This window comes from Gymnoscopelus microlampas (assembly GCF_963454915.1).
Source record: "Gymnoscopelus microlampas genome assembly, chromosome: 17".
Lineage (NCBI taxonomy): Eukaryota > Metazoa > Chordata > Actinopteri > Myctophiformes > Myctophidae > Gymnoscopelus > Gymnoscopelus microlampas.
In genome coordinates this window covers 39,893,359-39,919,298 of record NC_139954.1, presented here as the reverse complement: position 1 = coordinate 39,919,298, position 25,940 = coordinate 39,893,359, and the positions used below count along the sequence as shown (strand labels likewise).

General features: G+C 43.5%; 1 protein-coding gene across 1 annotated transcript in view; it reads left to right on the top strand.

Moving 5' to 3' along the window:
* Positions 1-25,940, top strand: part of abca12 (ATP-binding cassette, sub-family A (ABC1), member 12) — a 153,609-nt gene that overhangs the window by 69,243 nt on the left and 58,426 nt on the right. Inside the window, exons 36-44 of the mRNA XM_084085438.1 lie at positions 917-1,081; positions 2,680-2,881; positions 5,996-6,135; positions 6,896-7,015; positions 8,078-8,168; positions 18,351-18,530; positions 20,650-21,004; positions 23,742-23,856; positions 24,679-25,008. Coding sequence (XP_083941564.1) covers positions 917-1,081; positions 2,680-2,881; positions 5,996-6,135; positions 6,896-7,015; positions 8,078-8,168; positions 18,351-18,530; positions 20,650-21,004; positions 23,742-23,856; positions 24,679-25,008 — 1,698 coding nt within the window. The remainder of the gene's footprint in view (positions 1-916; positions 1,082-2,679; positions 2,882-5,995; positions 6,136-6,895; positions 7,016-8,077; positions 8,169-18,350; positions 18,531-20,649; positions 21,005-23,741; positions 23,857-24,678; positions 25,009-25,940) is intronic.

The window sequence follows — 25,940 nt, the reverse complement described above, 5'->3', positions numbered from 1 at the left end:
TCATTGCTGAATGCGGTACAGGATGTTACCATGGGCACTATTAGCCACAGAGCAGCACAACATGTTCATAGCCATTGTTTGTTTAGTATTCCGGTTGACTTTTGCTGCTTTAGGCATTTTTTTGCTCCGCTTTCGTTTTGTCTTGAGCTTTCTGTATGTTGGCGTTGTTCTGTGGTGTTTATTATGCAGCTTTCTGTATGGCGTCTGCTTGAGGTCATGGGGTTTTGTTTTATTTATTTATTTCCGTATTGATTGTGTATACCATCGTTAAGTAAGGTTCAAAGTCAAGAAAAACAAAGGAAGCGAATGGAAAGGAAAATCAAATGCCAGGAAAGACTGAAAATAGTCAGTGGTGCATGGAAAAGGTACTCAAATGTTTTACTTAAGTAAAAATATCAATACTGCAATGTAGAAATACTCTGTTACAAGTAAAATTCCGGAATTAAAAATATACTTCAGTAAATGTACAAAAGTATTGGCATCAAAATGTACTTACTTACTTAAAATGTAAGTACCAAAAGTAAAAGTACTAAAATGTTTGAAAATAGCAGATCTACAAGCTCACAAAGCGTTGCGATGCGACGCGTTGTGAGCTTGTAGATTGTATGTACAGTATAATGTTTTTGTCGCATTCCTAAAGCCAATAATTTGATGACCAGCGGACCGTTAGCCTACGGTTCCGGTAGGAGACACAAAGGAGACTTTTTGTGTCTCCTACCGGAACCCGCTGCCGGTCATCAAATTATTGGCTTAGGAGTGCGACAAAAACAAATGAATTCATGTCCATGGGGTGACTAATCGAAGTAATTTTGGGAGCGAACTGTCCCTTTTAAGTGGTTAAGAAGTGGTTTCTTTTTTTCTTTTTTCCCCTCACTTTAATCGAACTCTGGGTAACGTTTTGTTGATCTCTCCCCAGATGGTGTTATCTCAGGACATGCAGAGCTTAGTGGGAGTCATGCTGCAAATGGCCTCGTTCCTCACCGACCTGCTAAGCAAGCTAGAGCCTACCATCGGCCGTCTGGAGAGCTACCTCTCCTCTCTCGGCGATCTCAACCTGGTGGCCAACAAGGAGTTCACTAGAGTGAGTCATCGGCCGAATAGACCAGTGGTTCTCAACCTCTGGGTCAAGACCCCCCAGGGGGGTCCCCACATGATTTTTTTTTTTTTTGGGGGGGGGGGCAGTAAAGTGACAATTTAAGGACTTTTAAGATCTCTTTAATACCCCCCAAAAATAAGGAAATGAATGCATCACAAGTAATCAACAAACTATGCTATAAAACTGGTCAAACATTGGCCAAATTAATATAAGAAAGAGGCAAAATTTGTGAAAATAGCCGATCTACAAGCTCACAACGCCTTTGTAGATCGGCTATTTTCACAAAATGTATCTGTGGAACCGAGTCAAACTAAATGTAATGCCTCAACTCCTACAATTGCGTGTCAGGGTGGGGGCCCCCAGGGGTCCTCAGTTCAAATATGACTATTTTGGGGGGTCACAGCCTGAAAAGGTTGAGAACCCCTGGAATAGACAATAGAAGCAGTGATTCTCAATTCTTAATCTCAAGGACCCCCCCAGTTTGATATGCATTTACGACACGGACCCCCCCTTGAGTTTTATCTCTGGGACCTGGACGCCAACCTACACTGTGAATTCCTCAGTGTTTTTAAATGTTTTAATCTGAAAGTATACAATTAAAACCAAATGGACCCGTAATGGTCCATTTGGTTACATATGTATATTCAAAGGTTCAGACATGTAAGGGTCCATTTGGTTCCTAAGCTACTGTATCATCCCTCTGGGTTCCTCTGGGACCCCCTGGAACCGCCTCAAGGGCCCACGGGGGTCCTTGGACGCCCCCTTAGAGCATTTGAGCTAGCAGGGTTTGAGATCTACAGGCTTACAGCCTGTAGATCTTGAACTGTCTTTGATACATCGTGTTAGGATCTCTCACTACTCTCCTAGGCTGCACTAGCGCTCCTGTTTTCGTGTATAGAGGGGCGGGTGTATAGAGGCGCAGAGAGATTGCGCCTGATCCCATTGGTTCACCGATCTGTCCGTCAAACCCCCGCCCCCTTAACACAACATTACGAGCGACGCCCACTGCACTCTGGTTGGTTGGGGAAAAATGAAACACTTCCCATACCCGGTACACCGACACGCTCCTCTAGGCTTTTATTTTTTTAGCAAAACTAAACAATAAAAGCCTGGAGATCGAGGCTACTACTCGCCCTACAATAAGTATACTGTGTGTTCACACGCAACTTCTATTTTCTATTGTCGCCGTTGGGCGGAAACCTTGTACAGTATGTCCAAAACGGATACTCAGAAAATACTTCAGAAAATTCAAAAACAAAACAAGACAAAAAGCAACCTTTTCCAATGGATCCAATGTAGTTATTACAGTATTTAGTCACAGGCTTTGGTCACAGATCGACATAACAACTTGGTGCCACTATTTTGGGCACGTTATTATAGGCAAAAATGTTCCGCCATTTCCCCCAAAAATATGTCATAAATTATGACATATTCCTTTGGTCACGTGAAATGCAATTGGTTATAAATACACTACAGCTTTGCACAGCAAAGGTCTATTAGCTCTGAGCGTGAACGTGACGTGATCGCTGATTGAAATGGACCTTCTTTTTGTTCTGACCTTTGTTCTTTGCGTGACCCCCCAGGTGGCGAGAAGTGCGGACCCGTCAAAACCCATGTCCGGCACGGCTACGTTCACCACGCTGTCCAGAGCCCTGTGCAGCAAGGGCATCCTGGCTGTGTTCGGCATCTCCAAGCTGACCATCATGTCGGAGACGGACCCCTCCTTACCGCAGCAGAAGCAGAGAGAGGAGCTGATCCAGCAGTTCAAGATCCCACATGATGCTTGTATGTTATAACTCTACGCAACCTTGGAGATGTTTTTTTGTTTACCGGTGGTTTTACTTGAGTAAATGTATCAATACTGCAATGTAGAAATACTCTGTTACAAGTAAACGTCCGGGATTCAAAATTGACTTGATTAAAAGTGCAAAAGTATTAGTATCAAAATGGTACTTAAAGAACCAAAACTAAAAAGCACTCATTATGCAGAATTTCCCATTTCGAGTTTTCAAAATGTATACAATTTTTTTGAAAATAGCAGATCTACAAGCTCACAATGCATCGCATCGCGACGCATTGTGAGCTTGTAGATCGGCTATTTTCAAATGGCCGAAATGTATACAGGGCTGACGTGGTTAATGTATGTTTTGTAATAATAATCTAAATCTACAAAGTAACTAAAGTAAACTAAATTTAAAATAATTGTTGTGGAGTACAAGTAAAAGTATTGGAAATTGGAAATACTCAAGTAATTTATCTTAAGTACAGTACTTGAGTTAATGCACTTAGTTACTTTCCACCACTGTTGTTCACATTATTAGACAGTGTTTTGCTTTATCCAGACTGGATAGTAGAGAGACAGTGAGGCAGGGAGGGAGAAGGCCATCCAACACAATGGTCTCCAGCCGGAATTGAACCAAGGACGTTGGGGGTTGCGTGGTCGATGCGCCACCCTGTCGTCTACCAGCACACCTTTGTATTTTTAGCCCCGCTAGTGGCAGCCAGGGCTCTAAGGATAGGCGATCGGTCGAACACTTTTGGTCCCAAATAACCTCGAAAAACTACTGCCCGGATTGTGATGGTATTTTGTTGTTCACCAAAAATTTCAATTTTGCACACAGGTTACCTCATAATCTAACTGGCATATTTCAGGGATCTAAGTAGAGGGAATGCGAGCACTTCTTCAATCAAACATAAGCAATACGACAACCTTGCCGGGTGCATGCCTCCACTGAGTCTTAACATGAAGAGAATGATGCCAGCACTCACATTCTGCCCTTCGGGCACTTATGTCTTTTTATTTTAAAGTAAGACATGCGTTTCAGCTCTGTGCCTTCATCAGCGTACACTAATAAGAAGTGCCTGAGGGAGTGCTGGCATCATTATCTTTATTTTAGATTTCAGAATCAACCTTACTGATTTTCATGGCTTTTCCTCTAACACCACCCTTAGACAAAAAATCCTGCTATTTTTCGTTTTGTTTTAAAAGGTGCATTTTACTATAATAATTTAGTGTATAGTTTAGTGAATATACAATATATACCCCCCACCCTCCCATTCTGGTACTAATATGAATACTACAATTGTAATTCGGAATTTGTAGCCCCACTAGTCATCATTGTCAGCGTTGATTTTGTTGACTAAAACTATGACGAAAAATGCTTGTCGACTACCTTTTTTCACTGATGAAAACAAAATAAAAACGGGCTATGATGACTAAAACTAAGACTAAATATATTGTCAATTTCGTCAACAAATAAAAACTAGACTAACATTTTAGTGAGGGACTAGTGGAGGAGAGATCCAGTAGAACTAAGACAAGTCATTTTATGTTTGGTTACGCTCAGGTTTTGCGCTCTGAAAATAGCGGATCCACAAGCTCACAACGCGTCCCAGCGGCTATTTTCAGCATGCAAGCAAGGGTCAAATCAGCCATTACGACGCCATCAATGCACCGCCACAATGCATTTTAGTCGACTAAATCAACTTTAGATTTAGTCGACTATAATCTTATGATATTTAGTCGACTAAAACTAGACAAAAACTAAAACATTTCAGATGACTAGAATATGACTGAAACTAACTGGAATTGTATTCAAAATATTTAAGTCCAGGGATCACAAGCAGGGCTTTTTAGACTCTCATTCTTGTCTACCTAGGGAGATGTACAGTAGGTGAGGCTCAGGAGGTACTGATGGTGAAAATAAAGCCTTGACCAAGCTAAGGCACTTTTTAAGTTTCTGAAGCAGATGTCTTAACCGCTATATATGCAATTGACAGGCCTTTGGAAACCAGTATCTATACTGTGCTACTCTCTGCTATCTATCATACACAGTTACTGGGCTGCAGAGTGCAGTGTTGCAGACACTGACTTTTGTGTCAGATGCTATTTGTCTTTAAGGTATATTTATTCCTGATGCTGAGATACGTGCTGCTGTCTGAACACAGTGAAACGTACAGAGGGCATGGAAGATGGATGTGGACTTTGTTCTCTTGTGTCATTGTTGCTATTGCCTACTGTCTCTGCTCACTGTATGGTTTATACAGTTTAGAAAAATACATTTTACGCTATGAGAACACCAAGGGCACTGTTTAGACTACCTACGTATGGTGCAAGGTGGCACATGGTTCTAAAGTGCCGGGTGCGAATGCCTTGGAGTACCGTATGTTTAACTCTAATTTAGCTAGATAGACGGTGGACAAATTGGTCGTAAATTATGTTACAAGGCGCAAAGGGGTTGTATTTAGTCTCTGAATTAGTCATGGGTGTGTTTTAGTCGTAACATGATTGAATTAGAGGTGACTGTGAAGTGAGATTTACCCAGTTTGGTGCAATAAAAATGGTATGTTTTCCAGCGATAGAATCTGACCTTCTCACATGGTTTGAAAAGAAAGTGAACTGACCTACTGAGGTATTTGTTTGGTAAAAGGTGATGTAACCCATTAAGACCTGAGGCCGATTCTGTCTAAATCCTAACTGTTTTTTGAAAAAACCTTTGTTTCTGTGTCAGTGGTGCTCAAACTTTTTCATGACAAGGACCCCAAAATGTATATGTATTTGGCCGCCGACCCCCATCTCAAAATATTTTGTTCCAGGGACCCCCCAGAAGCAAAGATTTGAGTTACAAATGTTCGCTTTAAAAGAATATAAACATTTTTCAAAAAAAAAAATGAAAAATTGATTTTTCAAAAATAGCCAAAGTGTAAAATAATGCTTTTTAGCTCAAATCTAAAAAATGACACAGATGCGTCCCAGGTCTTAATGGGTTTAACCAAAAAAGATTGGTTAAATCACGTTTTATTCATTCAAGTCCCAAATAAGTCATTATTGTTAGCTTTAATGTGCAAATGTCTGATGATCTGATGGTTCTCTGATGCTCTTCTTCGTTCTGTCTGCAGCTCCGTTCTGTATGAGCCTCTACCTGGACATGGTCAACACCACAGGGGGCGCCATCGCCTGGGCCTTCCTCAAGCCCATGCTCATGGGCCACATCCTGTTCACCCCTAACACGCCCCTCACCAGGGCCATCATGGAGAAGGTACACAATTTGTTTACTTAAGTGAAAGTATCAATACTGCAATGTAGAAATACTCTGTTACAAGTAAAAGTCTGGTCATTATGTAGTCATTATGCAGAATGTCCCATTTCAAGTGTTCAAATGTATAAAAATCTTTTTAAAATAGCAGATCTACAAGCTCACAATGCGTCGCATCGCGACACATTGTGGGCTTGTAGATCTGCTATTTTCAAATGGCCGAAATGTAATGTAAAGTGGTTAATGTATGTTTTGTAATAATAATCAAAATCTACAAAGAAACTACGGTAGTAACTAAAGTTTTCAAATAATTGTAGCGGAATAAAAGTACAATATTTGGATGCGAGATGTAGTGGAGTAGAAGTAAAAGTACTGAACATTGGAAATACTCCAGTAAAGTAAAAGTACCTAAAACTTTTACTTAAGTACAGTACTTGATTAAATGCACTTAGTTACTTTACGCCACTGGTTTGGGCATGTCATTGTAGGTGAAATTAAAAAAAGTTACTTACATAATACATTTAATTTAATTACGTTCATTTTCTGCTAAAATAACCAACCTACAAGCTGACAGCGCATCGTACCGCAACACATTGTGAGCTTGTAGATCGGCCATTCTCACTGTAATGCCTCGAGGTTTTGACTTTGGTTTGGTTAGAAAAAACATTGAAAACCACTGCTATACACGTCTATGTGCATTTATAGTTATTTAGTTTCCTGTCCTGACCCATCATGACCCCGTTCCCTCTCTCTCTCTCCACAGTCCAACAGCACGCTGCAGGAGTTCGCCAACCTCAGGTCGTACTCCGAAGACTGGATCGAATCCTCCAGCTACATCTCCAAGTCGGCCAAGCTCCTCACTGACACGCTGCCAATGCTGCAGGTATAGCATGACTCAGCAGGTTTAGCTTCTGTCTGCCTCCATTGTCCGGCTTTCCGTATCTCCGTCCATTCATGCCGCCGCTCGCTTCCTTTGTGAAAGTACAGAGATAAACTCTGCAGCGCCGTGCGCCAAGTTTTTTTCTCCTCTTTTCTTCCTCCTCACTTTTTTTCCCCCCCGTTGGCTCAATCTTAACCCATTAAAGCCTGAGGCCGATTCTACAAAATGTCTTCTAAATCCTAACAGTTTAAAAAAAAACATCACGTTTTTTTCATGTCAAGGACCCCCAAAATGATATGTATTTGGCCACAGACCCCCATCTCAAAATATTTTGTTCCAGGGACCCCCCAGAAGCAAAGATTTTAGTTACAAATGTTTGCTTAAAAAAAAAATGTGCACACATTTTCACAATTTTTCAAAAATAGCAGATCTGAGCTTGTATATCTGCTGTTTTTGAATAGCCAAAGAAATCTAAAAATGACACCCAGTGTGAAGTGAGTGGTGTGGTCATCACAGTGATGGAAGCTCACTTCAAAAAACAAGACCAGGAGACCTGGTTCTGCCAGACCCAGAATAACCGAGGTCCCTTTTATGCCCATGTATGGACGAAAGGGGGACGGAATTCTGTGTCCCTTTTGCCCATGTATGGACGAAATGGACTGAGGTCCCTTTTATGCCCATGTATGGACGAAAGAGGGACAAAGCCTCATGTAGGCTGACCCTCTGGGTCTGGCAAAAAGTTTTTTATTTTTATTTCATCATGTGTCTCGCTAGCCAATCACAGTGCTGAATAGAGTCAGCCAATAGAGTCAGCCAATCACAGTACAGCTAGGGGTGTACTGATGTAGAGGGGTGTGCTATTATGAGCCAATCACAGTACAGCGAAGGGTGTACTAATGAGGTGTCCCAACCCCCACTTATAGGAGCGGCTACGCAGCTCAAAAATGACAGAGATGCTTTCCCGGTCTTAACGGCTTAAACATTATGCGATGTCTCTTTCTCCAACCACCTCCCCAATCCCCCCCTCCATCTCACCTTCCTCTTCTCTTCTCTCTCCCCCGCCAGAATTCCCTCGGCAATTCCTTTGTGGAGAATTTCATTCAGATGCAGACGAACATCAATGTCGGCAGCATGAAGGACACGCTCAGCAACTTCTGTGAGTGTGTGCGCTTTTTTGAAGGCCCCGGCGTGGCTTTTTTTTCTTCAGAACGGCACGTAGCGCCGGGGCTCACTCTCACATCCTGTGCTCTCCCTTTGCCTGTAAAATATCCCGAATATCAAAAGAAATGAGCCTGCCTCAAAAGGTTTCACAGGAATCGTTTCATGCCGCCTCAATGTGTTTCTCCCCTTAAAAGCTGGAACGTGCCCTCGACACCCCCATTTGACTATGCACATCACATTAATGTATTATTTACGAGATCCATTTATCGTCATATTTAATTCAATTACCCACCCCCATTTCATGTCTATATATATTATTAAAAGAGTATGGAGTGTTTGCATTTACTGTTGGCAAAACATTTTTTATTTTCGTTCTAGCCTATTTGACACAATATTCTACAAAGCATATGTAGATCCCTTGAATAAAGGGAAAATAATGTAAATAAAGGGACAGTCAGGACAACCACTTGCATTGGCTCCATTTACTGTAATAATGACATATATTGTACATGCTTTTCATTCAGAGTAGATGACAAAATATCACATTTCCCTCTCACAGTGTTGCCCAGAATACAAATATCAATTCCCTTAGTAAACTGTACATAACAGGTAAATGGTCCATTAAATTATAACATGACAACAATGTACCATTGACTTCATGAATACACGTTCTTTCACTCATTAACGCACGCGCGCACCACGCACGTTAAACCTAGTTTGCAATTGCTGCAAACTATTCAGAGATAGTGTTGTAACCTTAACTCATTCACTGTTTACTCTCATGAAGGTCCCGAACACATTTGAAACACATAGAACCACACATTTCTTCTTACTCTAGCATCACCAGCTATGCTAGCGAGCCGTTGCTAAATAGTTAGCTTTGTGTGCTATCACCACGGCCACATTGCCTTCTAATCACGACATAAACCTCCAAAACATTCACATTATGCCTTATTTCAAATGGCAAGATAATACACATATATTCCTACCTAAATAACCTCAATTTGGTGAAAACCCACTTTACCTTGAATAAAGGGAAAATAATGTAAATAAAGGGACAGTCAGGACAACCACTTGCATTGGCTCCATTTACTGTAATAATGACGGAGCATAGCATTAGCGTCCCCTGTATGCTAACGCAGGCATGAGCAATCGATCCCTCATTCAAACCATATAAGGCACAAGGGTAGAAGCAGATGGTAATGTCACATCGTATAGCATTAGCGCCCCCTGTATTCAGACATGAGCAATCAATCCCTCATTCAGACCATGTAAAGAAAAGGCACAAGGGTGATAAAACATAAAGATATAAAGACATCCAATCTGTCACACACTCCCCCACAAAACCAGATGTCGTCTCGACATCACATCATGAACAATGTATTTTTTTTTTTTTTTTTTTTTTTTTTCAAAACCTCCTATATTCCCTGAGTGCAGTACTACAGAAATAAATCCATGGGTGTTCGCCATATGAAGAGTCTCTGGGTGCAAGTGCTCACCCATATAGACAGTCCAGAAGCACTTTCAACGCAGCCAGCTGGCTGCAGGAACAGGTCATATTACCACCGATAGAAAAAGTCTGTTATCAAATCCTGGGATAATCCTTCAGAATGCTTGTTCTCACACAGTTCACACCTCTAATCAGTAGCCCATGCTCAAACAGTTCAAGTTCAAACAATATTTGTGCCAACAGTCAATTGCACACCCTCACTGAACATAATAGGGCTCGTACTGATAGTGGTGTACAGGTATCACTGAGGCCTGTAGGACAGGCTGGTAAAGGGAAGGGGCAAAGCTCGTGGACTGTACCGTGTAACTTGGCATCCCGAACTGGTCATAAGTGAAGAGTCTTGGCGGTCTACGTTCCCGCCTGTGCAGAAGACCCTGGGCAGGCGGCTGAGGTGCAGACCCTGGACTCTCCGGCAGACGTGCAGACCCTGGACTCTCTAGCAGACGTGCAGACCCTGGTCTCTCCGACTGAAGTGCAGACCCTGGACTCCCTGGCTGACGTGTAGACCCTGGGCTCTCCGACTGAAGTGCAGACCCTGGACTCCCTGGCTGACGTGTAGACCCTGGGCTCTCCGACTGAAGTGCAGACCCTGGACTCCCTGGCTGACGTGTAGACCCTGGGCTCTCCGACTGATGTGCAGACCCTGGACTCTCTGGCTGGCGTGCAGACTCTGGGCTCGCCGGCTGAAGTGCAGACCCTGAGCTCTCCGACTGAAGTGCAGGCCTGGAACTTGCTGGCTGACTCCCTGGCTGGAGCGCAGGACTGGAACTTGCTGGCTGGACTGCTGGATTAGCAGGTTCAATTTCATAGCTTGTGTCGACCTCGCTCCCACACCATTGAAGTAGGCCAGCATACTGCTCATATTCATCCGCGCTGTCATCCTCTGTGTCAGGATGCTCCTCTTCCTCTTGTACTTTTGCTCCACTCCTTGTCTTTTGCCTCTTCAGGGTTTTCCCCTTTGCTGTGGCGTCTGGTGTCATGTCAGCTTCCAGTGGTAAGTAATCGCAAGGTAGGAGCAGATTACGATGCAGTATCCGTGTTCTTCCTTTCCCCAGCTCGGGCCTTACTTCGTATATTGGAGCATTTTCCCCAAGTTGCCGGACAACTGTATGGATGCTTTCTTCCCAGTAACTCCGAAGCTTGCCTGGCCCTCCACGTGGGGTCAAGTTTTTAACCAGCACTCTGTCACCACGCTGTAGTTCTGAACACCTTACTTTGCTGTCATAGTACTTCTTATTTCTCTCTGAGGCCTTCTGTGCATGCTCTCTCGCAATACGATGTGCTTCTTGCATCCCTCGTCGCCATTTCTCCAAGTACTCACTACGACTTGCTATTCCTGGTTCAGAGTTCAGGTTGAAGAGCATGTCGACTGGTAATCTTGGGGACCGACCGTAAAGAAGTTGGAATGGTGAGAATCCCGTCACCTCGCAGCGGGTGCAGTTATAAGCATACAACAGTTTGTTGAGTGACTCTTTCCAATTTGACTTCTGACACTCGGTCAGTGTTTTCAACATCTGCAATAAAGTCCGATTAAATCGCTCCACTTGGCCATTCCCCTGGGGATGGTAAGGAGTTGTTCTTGATCTGACAATGCCACTGTACTTCTGAAGCTGAGTAAAGAGCTGGTTTTCAAACTCGGCTCCCTGGTCATGATGAATCCGAGACGGAAAGCCGAACTTCAGCGCATAGTCATTGAAAATCCGGTCAGCGACAGTTTTACCAGACTTATTGGTAGTAGCATATGCCTGTGCGAATCGGGTGAAGTGATCGATGATCACCAGGATATACTCGTATCCGCCCTTGCATCTGTCCAAGTGAAGGAAGTCAATAGAGATAAGTTCGAATGGTTGGGTGGTTACAATGCTCATGAGTGGTGCTCTTGTCTCACGCGACGGTTTCTTTTGCTTAAGGCAAGTGCATGCCCTCAGAACATATTGTTCAATATCTTGCTGCATGTAAGGCCAAAAGAAACGATCACGAACCAATGTTAGTGTGCGGTCAGTGCCCTGATGACCCATTTCGTTGTGCAACTCTCTTAGAACTGTGCTCTTGTACTGACCAGGCAACACCAGTTGCGTTCTGTGTGCAGTCGTCCTACGAAGGATGCCATCCTCGTCCAGGCTGAGCTTCTCCCATTCTCGCAAGAGACACCTAGTTAGCATGTTCATTGTTCTTATTTCTCGATATGATGGTTTTGTTCCTGACTGTTTATACTTCATAACCACACCAATGTGTTCGTCATCTTCCTGTGCCTGTCGAACCTCTGTTTTGGGAAGTGGTGTGATTGACATTGGGCCTGAATTGAGGTCTACTGGGGGGTACTGGACTGATACTGCCATTGCCCAAGGTGTGTCGTCTTGAACCCCCACAGCTTGTACTGTTGCTCCCACAGAGTCAGATGACATTTCTTCAGTGCACTCCCTCATAGTCGCCTCCATGTCCACAGGCATCCGTGATAGACTGTCAGCATCGATGTTCTCTTTACCCGGGCGGTACCGGATAGTGAAGTGGAAGTCGGCCAGCTCTGCAACCCATCGCAACCCTGTTGCATTCAACTTTGCAGTCGACAAGACATACGTCAGGGGATTGTTGTCGCTAAACACAGTGAAGGTTGGTGCGTAGTACAGATAGTCTCGAAACTTCTCCGTGATGGCCCACTTTAAAGCAAGGAATTCCAGTTTCCCAGAATGGAGGTGGTAGTTCTTTTCTGACGTATTCAAGGTCCGTGAGCCGTAGGCGATCACACGAAGTTTCCCCATCTGTTGCTGATACAGTACTGCTCCCAAGCCTTGGTTGGATGCATCAGTGTGCAGAATAAATGGTTTTGAGAACTCTGGGAACCCGAGCACAGGTGGCTGTACCAGGTACTCGATCAACTGTTCCAGCACACCCTGGTGTTTGTCTGACCATGTGATGGTTTTGTTGGAGGGTACTCCGTTGTTTCTCTTGTTCTTTGTCTTCATTCTGCCCTTGCCACATACACTGTTGTCACCGTCAGTGGGGCCTTTTAGCAGGTCATAGAGAGGACTGGCGAGACGGGAGAAATCTTTTATGTATTGCCTGTAGTAGCTCAAAAGTCCCAAAATCCTTCTGAGCTCTCCTACCGTCGCAGGTGCCTTCTCCTTTAATGCAGTTACTGCCACTCTGTCTGCTGGATCCATCTGACTCCCTTCTGCTGACACGACTCTGCCCAAGTAGCGAACTTTGTTCTTGAAGATATCGCACTTACTGGGTTTTAATTTTATGCCATAGCTTCTCAGTTGTTGCAGTACTCTCCGCACATCATCGATATGGTTTTCAAAGGTCTTACTGAATACTAACGTGTCATCAAGATATGGCACACAAATGTCATCCCTTAACCCCTCCAGACACTCCTCCATGCAGCGTTGGAATGCTGCGGGTGCATTCATAAGACCGAATGGGATTCTGACCCATTCATACAATCCCCAGGGTGTTATGAAGGCGGTCATGGGTTTACTGTCTTTTGCCATGAATCCCTGGTGATAGGCTTTTCCTTGATCTAACAGGGAGAACCATGCATTACCCCCCAGGTTGTTCATGATATCTTGGACCCTTGGAATGGGCTGGCGATCAGGCCATGTCTTTCTGTTCAGATCTCGATAATCTATACACAGCCTTAAACTGCCATCTTTTTTTCTGACACACACGATAGGCGAAGCGTAAGGGGATTTAGACTTCTCCACCCAGCCCTGGGCAATCAAATCATGCAGATAGTCCTTCATCTCTTGGTACAGGGGTTTGGGCACAGACAGATAAGAACGTGCAACAGGTTCACTGTCCTTTAAGGTGATAGTCAACTGTAGGTTCTCCACGCGGCCAATGTCATCCTCTGTTCTTGAGAAAGAGTGACATTCCTCCCGCAGCATCTGTTTAGCTACCTCTTGCTTGTGTGTGTCCAGGTGACCCAATTCAACTGGGGGATCCCATACATCATGAGTGCCATACTCATCCTTCATCCCCTCTTCTCCGAGCGGCGTGACAGTGGCAATCATGGCTGCGTCTGTGTCTTTTCGCCCTGTCATTGGAATGACTGTCTTTATTGCTTGTACTGTGCCAAACACAGTCCTCCCTGGCAGTGTGATGTCATGGTTTGCTACGTTCACCACGTCAAGTCTAATGTAGGGGAAGGCACCCTCTTCAATTTTCACCAAGGTCTCGCACAGTTCAAGACCCTCTGGCCACTGTGGGTTCACCTCCGGTTCGAAGATAAGCAGACTGTCTTCTTTCACTGGTGACATTTGCACACAACAGTTGACCTGTACCATGCTACGTACTGGTATGGTGATTCTCTCTTTGGTGGATCTCACTTGATGCTCATGGGTGTCTTCAGCGCTCACTATCTTGATGAAAGCATTAACTTGACTTTTCTTGAGGCTAGGAAGCGCTTTTTTTTACAGTTCGGTACAACTGTCTGCTACCCCGCCCTCTTGGTTGTGCATCATGCTGCTTCACAATATGTTCAATGACATTAAAGCCAATTATGGGGTGACACAGTTGGCTACCGCTCATCACCAGTGCTGGAATAACTAGCTCCTTAATATCAGCGCCCCCTGAGGCTAATTTGAAAGTCAACTCCACCCAGCCTATGTATGGCATGCCCGTTCCGTTGGCAGCTACTAACCGCAGGGTGTCTGGTGCATCTATTACTTCACTTACATTTCTTACTGGGACTCCAGGTAAGTACTCATCTTTCCACTGCTCGTCAATAATGCTCACTTGAGAGCCAGTGTCCCATAGTGCTTGAGTTTTCTGTCCCTGTAAGTAGCAGTGAACAAGGCATTCCTTTCCAACTAATGCTGTTATGGTGGAATGCTGGTTCTCTTGACACTGAGCCACCGTCATGGTGGGGGATAAACATGGCTGTTCATTAGGTGTTTGCGCCTTGCAGGTCTTCCTGTGTATCGGCCAGTGATTCATCTGACAGTCTTTTGTGCAATAATATACTACTTTACATTTTGAACATTGTCTCAATATAGGGTCTGTTCTCACAAGGCCACAGTTCGCACATTGTTGGGGCATTTTGGTGTTGTCGGTTACTCCCTGCCCCGTGGGGGTAACCCGTTCCCTTTTACTGGACCCTCTCTGAATGGATTGGCTCCCTTATTCCTACAACCTGCCGCAAAATGCTCGCTGCTGCCACAGTGATAACAGTGTGAGCAACGCTCTCCGGATTCACTCTGCTGACATGGGAAGCATCTCCTCACCCGTGGTTGATAGAGTTGTGGTCCAACTGCATACTGCTGTTGTGGTGCGGTGTACTGTTGCTGTGAGACTGCATACTGCTGTGGTGCTGCTGCATACTGTTGCCGTGGGGTTGGATACTGCTGTTGTGGCACTGCATACTGGTGCTGTGGAGCTGCATACTGCTGTTGTGGAGACATATACTGCTGATGTGTGACAGCATATCGCTGTGGTGGCGCTGTGTATTGCTGTGGAGGGGCTGCGTACTGCAGTTGAGGGTCTACATACTGCAGATGTGGCGGTGTATACTGCTGCTGTGGGCCATTTTGTGTCTGGAACCATGGACTTTCACTCACTGGACTTTTCACCTTGACTCGCTTGTCCCATTGTGGAGGGTCTGGGACCTGCTGCTGAGCTCCTGCCATTCTCTGGGTGTCCGTCGAGAGTGCAAAGCATTGTTGGGGCGAGGGCACTGGTTGTCGTATTGACTCTTTAATCTGAGCTATTTCAGCGCTGAGGTTCTTGAGCTCAGTCACCATGTAGGCTGTTAACTTGGGTGTGTTGCTCTCTTTTATTTGGCATTTCTGTTCAACTGGGTCTTCCTCTGATTGCACAGAGTGGACAGCAGTAGGGCGCTCTGGCACTGCTGTCTTCTTCCTGTTTTGTCTCTCTGTCTCATTTGCGCAAGCAATGTTCAATTTCTCAAGAAGAACCACATCTGTAATCTCTGGGTCTATGAGATATGGCTGCAAATCACTCCTGATATTGTCATTTTGTAGGCCAATGAGCACAGTGTGTAGGAAGGCGCTCTGTACCAGAGCGGGGTTATACTTTAGGCCCGATTCCGCTTCTTGGGAAGCAAATAAGACCTTCTGCCTTAAATCCAGGGTGCGGACGACAAAGTTTTGTGGAGATTCTTTGCTGCGTTGGACCTCTGATGTGAGTTGCCTGTACAGCTCAGTGGCCCCTTTCTCCTGATAATGGAAGCGTAATATTCGTCTCAGCGTAGGTAATGATAAGTCAGGACTGCCCTCCAGATAGCTGCGAAGCTGTAGTCCTGGCACAATAGCTCTTATCACTGCATTAACAATTTCCAGCTCCAGGCAGCCTGTACTCAGTCCATTTTCAATCTGTCGGGCCAGGCTCGAGAAGGTGAGTCTGTCCTTTTGGCCGAGTTCTCCTATTTGACCAGTGATTTTAAACTCCTTGCGCCAAACTGGGGTGGGCACCTGCATCTGCATGGTGTTCTGAGGTGTCAGAGGGTTTATCTGTACTATGTTTACGTCCTCTTTGTTCTCCTTACGGCTAACAAGTGCTTCCATTTCACTTTTTTTCTCGTCTAGCGACTGCTGCAGCACCTGTAGTTCCTTCTGAATTCTCTGTTGTTCTTCCTCTTGTGCCGATGCGGTGGCTTCTCCAACATTAAGTTTGGAAACAGCACTGACTGTAGTCAGTTCACATATTTTATCATTCAAGCACAAGAGCTCTGACAATCCATTATCCTCTAGATCCTTCACTCCTTCTCGTTCCAGATATTGTACAATGTGACTAATAAGAGACATTTGAGTCTTACTTGTTATGGCCTCCCGTTTCGGTCCCGAAATGTGGAGGAAGTCACATATCTCGATCAGCTGATTTTTGGTCAGTTTGCATAGTTCCTTACTAATAGTGTCTTGCATTTCTTCAATATTTGCCATTGTAGCGGAGGGGGGAATATTGCTGTGGTGGGGCTTGGCTGATGCTGGCCGGACTTTGCTGCCACCCTCAGGTGCACACTCTGCTCCGTCAGTCTCTCTCCCAACTCCTGCACAAGAATGCCTCCTCCAGTTGCTACTCTGGGTTAGTTAAAAGTTGAATGTCAATGGGGTGAAATATCTGCCTGGTATGGAGATGTTCCTCCCGACACTCATCTCAGTGGTGCCTCCAAAATGTAGATCCCTTGAATAAAGGGAAAATAATGTAAATAAAGGGACAGTCAGGACAACCACTTGCATTGGCTCCATTTACTGTAATAATGACATATATTGTACATGCTTTTCATTCAGAGTAGATGACAAAATATCACATTTCCCTCTCACAGTGTTGCCCAGAATACAAATATCAATTCCCTTAGTAAACTGTACATAACAGGTAAATGGTCCATTAAATTATAACATGACAACAATGTACCATTGACTTCATGAATACACGTTCTTTCACTCATTAACGCACGCGCGCACCACGCACGTTAAACCTAGTTTGCAATTGCTGCAAACTATTCAGAGATAGTGTTGTAACCTTAACTCATTCACTGTTTACTCTCATGAAGGTCCCGAACACATTTGAAACACATAGAACCACACATTTCTTCTTACTCTAGCATCACCAGCTATGCTAGCGAGCCGTTGCTAAATAGTTAGCTTTGTGTGCTATCACCACGGCCACATTGCCTTCTAATCACGACATAAACCTCCAAAACATTCACATTATGCCTTATTTCAAATGGCAAGATAATACACATATATTCCTACCTAAATAACCTCAATTTGGTGAAAACCCACTTTACCTTGAATAAAGGGAAAATAATGTAAATAAAGGGACAGTCAGGACAACCACTTGCATTGGCTCCATTTACTGTAATAATGACGGAGCATAGCATTAGCGTCCCCTGTATGCTAACGCAGGCATGAGCAATCGATCCCTCATTCAAACCATATAAGGCACAAGGGTAGAAGCAGATGGTAATGTCACATCGTATAGCATTAGCGCCCCCTGTATTCAGACATGAGCAATCAATCCCTCATTCAGACCATGTAAAGAAAAGGCACAAGGGTGATAAAACATAAAGATATAAAGACATCCAATCTGTCACACATACACGCTATATATGCCCGTGTTGATTTGGTTTAATATTTGGTTATAAAAAATTAATTAAAAAAACTATATATTTTAGTTATTACCTATCAGTGTTCATTTTGACAGCAAATTTAGTCTTAGTCTTTTGAATAACACACCATTTAGCTTTAGTCCTATTTTAGTCATCTGAAATTGTTTATTTAGTCTATTTTTAGTCTTTTAGTCAACAATTTTGACAGCACATTTTGATTTAGTCTAAAGGTCATTACACACTGGCGATTATTCGGATGCGGTCCGAATAAATAAAAGACGCTTTTTCGCTCCGCGAAATTGATGTGGGAGCTTGCATTGACTTTATAAGGTTTTTTAAAAAAAACGTATTTTACGCATGAAAAAATTGCCCCCGGTGTGTAAGGACCTTTAGTCTTTTGAATAACACACCATTTAGTTTTGGTCCTATAGTCATCTGAAATTGTTTAGCCTTAGTCTAGTCTAGTCGAATAAGTATAAATATCTTAGTCTTTTAGTCATAGTCTTTGTCAACAAAATGAACACTGCTACACCAATATATTTTGGTGTGGTTTGATCCAATGTTGTTGCTGATGTTGTTCTTTTTTTCTGGTCACACAGCAAACATGACGGTCATGCTCGAGAAGAACCAAGAAATCCTGAAGCAGATCACCACCTTGTCCAACCTGATGGTCAACATCTCCTCTTGCATTAAGTTTGACCGCTACCGCGGCTTCGACACCGCCGAGGAACTCAACTCCGTGGCTCAAGACTTGGCCAAAAACCGGGACCTTTATGGAAGTGAGTAATAGATTCTGTGTGACGGGAGACTGAGAACATGAGCCTCTTGGTGTGTGCAGAATTCTGTCTGCAGAGGCTCTCTAAGAATAGAGCAGTGCACCTTCAACGTTCTTTGTAGTGTGAGGCTTTAAACCAGTACAGTACAGTACAGTACACACAGTACAGTTTCAGTTCAGCATGTTGTCACTGGGGCATGATGAAGACTACTGGCCTTTTATCTCCATAGAGTTATTTAGTTTCTTTCTCTTCTTAAAAGGAACCCTGGCTAATAAGCCGAATAAGACTTAATACATTATAATTGTCCTATAACTTAAATGTGTAATTAAAAACACCTTGAATATTTTATTTATTTTAGAAATAGTTCATCTTTCACTCAATGGGGGCAATGCCCATCGCAAGTTGATGATGTCATTTGTCCATGTGTGGTCTAGCCCTATGGAATTATGGAATGCATGTGAAAATAAAAAATCAACTTAATACTTCCTAAGGTTAATATGAGCATCAAATAAATATTTTACATGTTTTTTTTCGCACAGTCATTCCATAAATTCCATAGGGCTAGACCACACATGGATGAATTACATCATCAACTTGCGACAGGCATATTGCTCCTCTTGAGTAAAAGATTAAGTGTTTCTAAAATAAATACAATATTTAAGGTGTTTTAAGAAACATATTTTAGTTATAGAGAGCAATTATAATGTATTAAAGCATATTTGGCTCATTAGCCATGGGTCCTTAGGCTGAAATCAGAGTAAACGGCATGAACCTTAGTCAGCAAACAACAGGATAGTCACGTAGTATGTTAACATCGAACCTAGCACCTGTCTAAACAACATGCTATCCAATTTACATTCTCAACATTTGTAGTCAAGAAAAAAAACAATCTAAATATAAAAAAACAAGAACAAGTAAGCAACTTAGTATATCAGCATAGTATAAATAGCATCTACTGTGGAAAGTATTGTATGTTAAAAAAGAAAAAAAAACAGACAAGAAGGGAGTGTTGGGGGTTAGGTGGAGTCTGCAGAGTTTTCAGACTGTGTCGGAAAATGAAGAGGTCGCGGCGGAGTTTGTTCAACAGCTGGGAAGCCATGAAAGGAGAAGAGTCTCTAGGACGTGTGCAGCATTCATTGGCCAGGGAGTTTTATGGGATAGTTTGAACAAACTTCCTGTGTTAGCTGATCTACTGTAAGTGAGCATGTTGCGGTGTCGTGGATCATGTCCTAAAAGGGTGTCGCGCCCTTGATTGCTTTATAGGCCCAGCGTCAGTGTTTTGTACCGAGTGCAGGCAGCAACTGGAAGCCAGCGAAGGGAACGCAAAACGGGGGAGACAAGTGAAACTCTGGGGAAGTTGAAGATCAGACGTTCTGCTGCATTCTTGATCATTTTGGAGGGGCTTCATTTAGCATGCGAGAGAGAGAGAGAGAGAGAGGGGGGGGCAGAGGCGGTGGATGAGGGATGCAAAAGGGTAAAGCACAAATGGGAATAGGCCCTGTCTGTATAGAACTTGAAATTGGCGGCTGGTAGGAAGAGTATAGCATGGCGTGATCGATGGTGGCACTTCCAGTTATTTCCATAACTTCACGTCTGTCTTCAAACGAGGCGAAACAAGATCCTGACCTGAGGTGGTCAGTCTCAGTGTTGATTTCTTCTACTAAAACTATGATGAAAAATGTTCAACGTCAACTAGAAAACGAAATAAAAACGAAATAAAAACTAAGCTACGATGACTAAAACTAAGACTAAATATATTGACGATTTCGTCAACAAATAAAAACTAGACTAAAATGTTAGGGAGGAACTACTGGAGAAGAGATCAAGTAGAACTAAAAGACAAGTCATTTTAGGTTTGGTTGTGCTCAGGTGTTGCACTCTGAAAATAGCAGATCTGCAAATTCACAAGCTTGTAGATCAGCTATTTTCAGCATGCTACCAAGTGTAAAATCAGCCATTACGACGCCATCAAGGCACCACCAGAATACATTTTAGTCGACTAAAATCTTATGATATTTAGTCGACTAAAACTAGACAAAAACCAACACATTTCAGATGACTAAAATATGACTAAAACTAAATCAAAATTTGCTGTCAAAATCATCACCGGTGTGTCTTTCAGGTGTCATCTTCAAGCTTCCCAAAGACGAGGGCTCATCCAAGAATGATGCTGGGTCCTCCTCCAGCTCCTCCTCCTCCTCCTCCTCCTCCACCTTAAGCTCCACCCTGCCCCCCAGAGTCCGCTACACCATCCGCATGCACATGGACAACCTCATGCGCACCGACCGGGTCCGCACGCCGTACTTCGTGCGGCACCACCACATCTCGGCCGCCATGACGCTGCGCTACAACCGCGGCTTCATCTACCTGCAGGAGAGCATCGACCGGGCCATCATCGAGACCCAGGCGGGGCAGAAGGTCACGGAGCCCGCCGTGCAGCTGCAGCCCTTCCCCTATCCCTGCTTCATCCGAGACGAGTGAGTTGGCCCACACACACACTAGCCTGGTAACACATTTTGCCTGGTAACACATTTTGTTCCAAGGACCCCCCAGAAGCAAAGATTTGAGTTAAAAATGTTCGCTTTAAAAATATATATATTCAAAGATTTGCACACATTTTCATGAATTTAAAAAAAATAGCAGATCTACAAGCTCGTAGCGCGGCACTCGGTGCCGCGCTATGAGCTTGTAGATCTGCTATTTTTGAATATCCCAAAGTGTAAAATAAATCTTTTTAGCTCAAATCTAAAAAGGACACAGTTCCAGGTCTTAATGCGGGTTAAGATGTTTTTCGGATAGCATTTAGTTGTTTAACTTCATATATGTGGTCAAACACACACACTAGCATATACTCATGCCTTCACACAGCATACTGTGTTAAGGCATACAGGCATGTGGGTGCACACACGCACACGCACACACGCACACGCACACACACACACACACACACACACACACACACACACACACACACACACACACACACACACACACACACACACACACACACGTTCACACAATGGGGGAATAGGCACAAATACACATCCTCTCACACATGTGTATGTACACCCCCAAGGGTTCAGGTATTATTATGAATTAATCCATGCACTCTCAATATTCATTTGTTTTGAGTTGATTAACTATTCATTCATGGGAATGGTTGAGAAGTGGTTTTGTGTCGTGCACATTAATATTCATTCACTACATACTATAGGCACGGATATATACACGCAGAGTACACGTGCCCTCAAGACCCCCTGGCTTACCTCACCGTTGCAGAATGCACCTCGCCTCCCCCCTGTGTATATCCAATGCCACGTTATTGTTCGTACATCCAATGCGACATTGTTTAGGCATAAACTTTACACAGTGTATCAATACAGTGCATTGTTTCTAATAAATCACGCCTCAACATAATGGCCGTGGCTTTGCGTGCCCCAGAGAGCTCCATAACCCATTCAATCCAGGAGATTTTTTTTTTATATTATTATATTATTTTGTACTTTGGGCTATTCAAAAATAGCAGATCTACAAGCTCGTAGCGCGGCGTTTTGATCTGCTATTTTTTTTTAATCATGAAACTTTGTGCAAATCTTTGAATATATATATGTTATTTAAAACAAACATTTTTATCTCAAATCTACAAATGCCTTCTAAAAAAATGTCGTTTGTTGCTATAATCAGTGGTTCTCAAACTTTTTCATGTCAAGGGCCCCCAAAATGATATGTATTTGGCCGTGGACCCCCATCTCAAAATATGTTGTTCCAGGGACCCCCAGAAGCAAAGAATTGAGGCAAAAATGTTCACTTTAAAAAATATATATATTGAAAGATTGGCAAAACTGTTCACGATTTTTCAAAAATAGCAGATCTACAAGCTCATAGCGCGGCACTCGGTGCCGCGCTATGAGCTTGTATATCTGCTATTTTTGAACAGCCAAAGTATAAAACGATGGTTAAAGTGGTTACACAGATATGCGTTCCCGGTTGTAAGGTGTTACGACAGCGTTGATATGTCACGGCTGCAGAAGGCTGCTGGCTGGCTGCCTCCCATCCATGTGTGAGATATGGTGATCCTTCGCCACTGTGCAAGTCCTGATTTATTACTCAACAGCACAATTCCCCATGCCATCGCTGTGTGAAATATGACTCTTGTGTTATAATAAACACCGCGCGCTCACTTCCCATGCATCAACACTTGAGTTGTGATTAGGAGGAAGAAAGAGGACTAAATTTGATGGGGATCATTGGGGATGCGAGTTTTCCCCAGCGATCTATTTTTGCTTTCGTGTACGCGCATAAACGCACGCACTGACGCACGCGCGCCTATCTGATATTGTTTGTCTGGAATGATGGTTCTCTAAGTGGGGTCCGGGGACCCCCAGGGGTCATTGAGGGGGGTTCCAGGGGCTCCCCAGCAAATATTAGGAACAGTCTAAACACTTGGCTCTATTTCATTTTTTTTGGTTATTCAAAACTAGCCGATCTACAAGCTCACTGTGCATCGCGATGCGACACATTGTGAGCTTGTAGATCGGCTTCTCTTTTTTTTACATTTTGGACAATCTCCAATATTTGGAAAACCTCCTAGGACGACCTTTATGACTTTTTTTCCAAAGTGGTTTTCCATCAGATGGTGCTGTTCTCTAACACACAAGTGACCATTTTCATCCTCAAGTCACACAGATCCAGGAGATCACGTGATTGAAAGATCTACATCACCATTCCATTCCTGCTAAGCGTATTTGGAGAAACGGCTGTAATTTCTTTTTCTTTTTTTCTCCCCGCATTTTTGACGAGACAAGCTATATTCAACGGCCTGTAACAAGCGACTGGGGGGTCGCGATGATTTTTTTTCTTTCTCGCGGAAGCACAGTGAAACCCTCTGTGTTTAGCAACCGTCAGGGGATCGATCATAATGGATATACATATTCTGTGACTATAGTTGAAACGGTATGGAAAACCAAAAATCGCTGGCAGTGGGTGATTCATTTATGTATTTAATCTGGCAGTGAAAGAGTGGGGGTCCTTGGCACAAAATTGTTTCAAATACACATCAATTTGGGATGACACGAAAATGTTTGAGAACCACTTCTATGGGATATGGGAGTGAGTGATGGGCGTTTTGGGGGGTTTTGATGTTGTCAACAATGAGTCCAGGTTGTGCGGTGGGTGGTGACATGAATGAAAGCTCTGGTCTTTCGTGCTGCTCAGGTACCTGGAGGCCATCTCCTTCGTGTTCCCCCTGATGTTGATGATAGCCTGGGTGCTGTTTGTGGCCGACTTCGTGAAGAAACTCGTCCACGAGAGAGAGCTGAGACTGCACGAGGTAAGACTCGTGAGCATTTCAGGACTAGATGACTCATCGTGTCAAGAGAGATAACTGACCGCACTACATGTTTTCACCTTCTGTCTAGTACAATCTGATTAAGAGCTGAAACATAGCATGGCAGGTAGGTATACATGTTACTGCAGCTACTAGGTGTGTTCCCCTCCGATCACAATGGCTATGCCTATGTCTATTGCTGAATAACAACCCCATTTGTTATCGTCTGCACAAAGACTAACTAGATAACAAACTTTTGGAAATTTACAAAAATACATGGATTAAACACGTCAGCCCTATTTAAAAAAAAACAAAAAAACATGGATAGTAGCCAACACCCGATCGCAAATATCAATACAGAGATGCATTGATTTAAAAAAAGAAAATATGCTTTGTAATTTGTTGTTTCGACTATTTAAGTATTTTTTTTATAAAGCAAGTACTCCAGTACAAATGTATCTTAGCAGCAACTTTCACTTGTAGTTGTTGAATATTTGACCATGATCTAGTACCAGCTAAATTTGTTACCATGGTTATTTAAAAAATAGCAAATCTCTGCTATTTTTAGAAAATGTTTGACCAATTTGGCACCGCTTTACTTAAAGGTCGGGTCTATTATGCGTTATAACCACATTCAAAATGCATTATGATGCACTTATAAGGCATTATAACACTTGTTATAAATGTTTATAATTATGCATGACAACTTATAACAAGGTTTATGAAGTATCATAACTTATAATAATATCATTTATAAGTGCTGGTCATAATGCATTATAAACTCTCTCTTCCCATCTCCCCAACAACCAACCAACCAACCAACAGTACATGAAGATGATGGGCGTCAACCCGCTCAGCCACTTCTTCGCCTGGTTCCTGGAGTGCGCCGCCTACCTGGTCTTCACCATCTTCATCCTCACGCTGGTGCTGAAGTACGGCCGCATTCTGCCCAACAGCGACGGCCTCCTGCTCTTCCTGTACTTCTGCGACTACGGCCTGAGCATCGTGGCCATCAGCTACCTGGTCAGCTCCTTCTTCGACAAGACCTACATCGCCGGCCTGAGCGGCAGCCTGGTCTACGTGCTCTGCTTCTTCCCCTTCATCGTCATGATGGCGCTGGAGTCCAAGCTCAGCTTCGCCGCCAAGAGCGCCCTGGTGAGAGGATGTGGACGCGTTAAGACCCGGGAACACGTCTGTTTTGTAACCACTTAAACCGTTATTTTATATTTTTGGGCTATTCAAAAATAGCAGATCTACAAGCTCCATAGCGCGGCACCGAGTGCCGCGCTATGAGCTTGTAGATCTGCTATTTTTGAAAAATCATGAAAATGTGTGCAAATCTTTCAATATATCTATATTTTTTGTAACTCAAATCCTTGCTTCTGGAAGGCCCTGGAACAAAACATTTTGTTCCAGGGCCAAATACATATCGCGGCCAAATACATATCATTTTGGGGGTCCTTGACCTGAAAAAGTTTGAGACAATGACCAGAAACAGTGTTACATTTTTTTTATCTCCACCGTCCTTAAAAATGAATGTCCAAAGGGGTTTCATATCAAAAGCAGAGGCATTGATTTAGCCCCCAACCCTCCACCAACCCCCCCATCCCTCACAATTTCATCTCTACTGGCCGTGTGATGGAGTGTATCACTGCTGTCGGGCAGAAACCTCTTATCTCCATATTCTAACTTTGTGTGTTTTTTCGTAAATTAACGTCCTACTCGATCATACTACAGCGTCACACAAAAGTATCAAAAATAGCAGATCTACAAGATCGGCAAGCTAAAAACACGTCGCTTTGCGCCGCGTTATGAGCTTGTCGATCTGCTGTATTTGCTATTTCTGAATTTGCATCCTGAAAAGCAACATTTTTGGACAGTTCCACCCGACAGAGACGATATGCACTTCATGTTGATTTGGCTCACTACAAGCTGGGGAAGAAAATTTCACATTTCACAAATCTGTGCCACACTGTGAGATCAAAGACAGACCTCCTCAGGATCTCAATCCTTAGGTTTTTGTTCTTGTCACACTGAATGTTTCATTGTAGACATGGGAAAACAAACAGACCAGAGTACTGTACAGT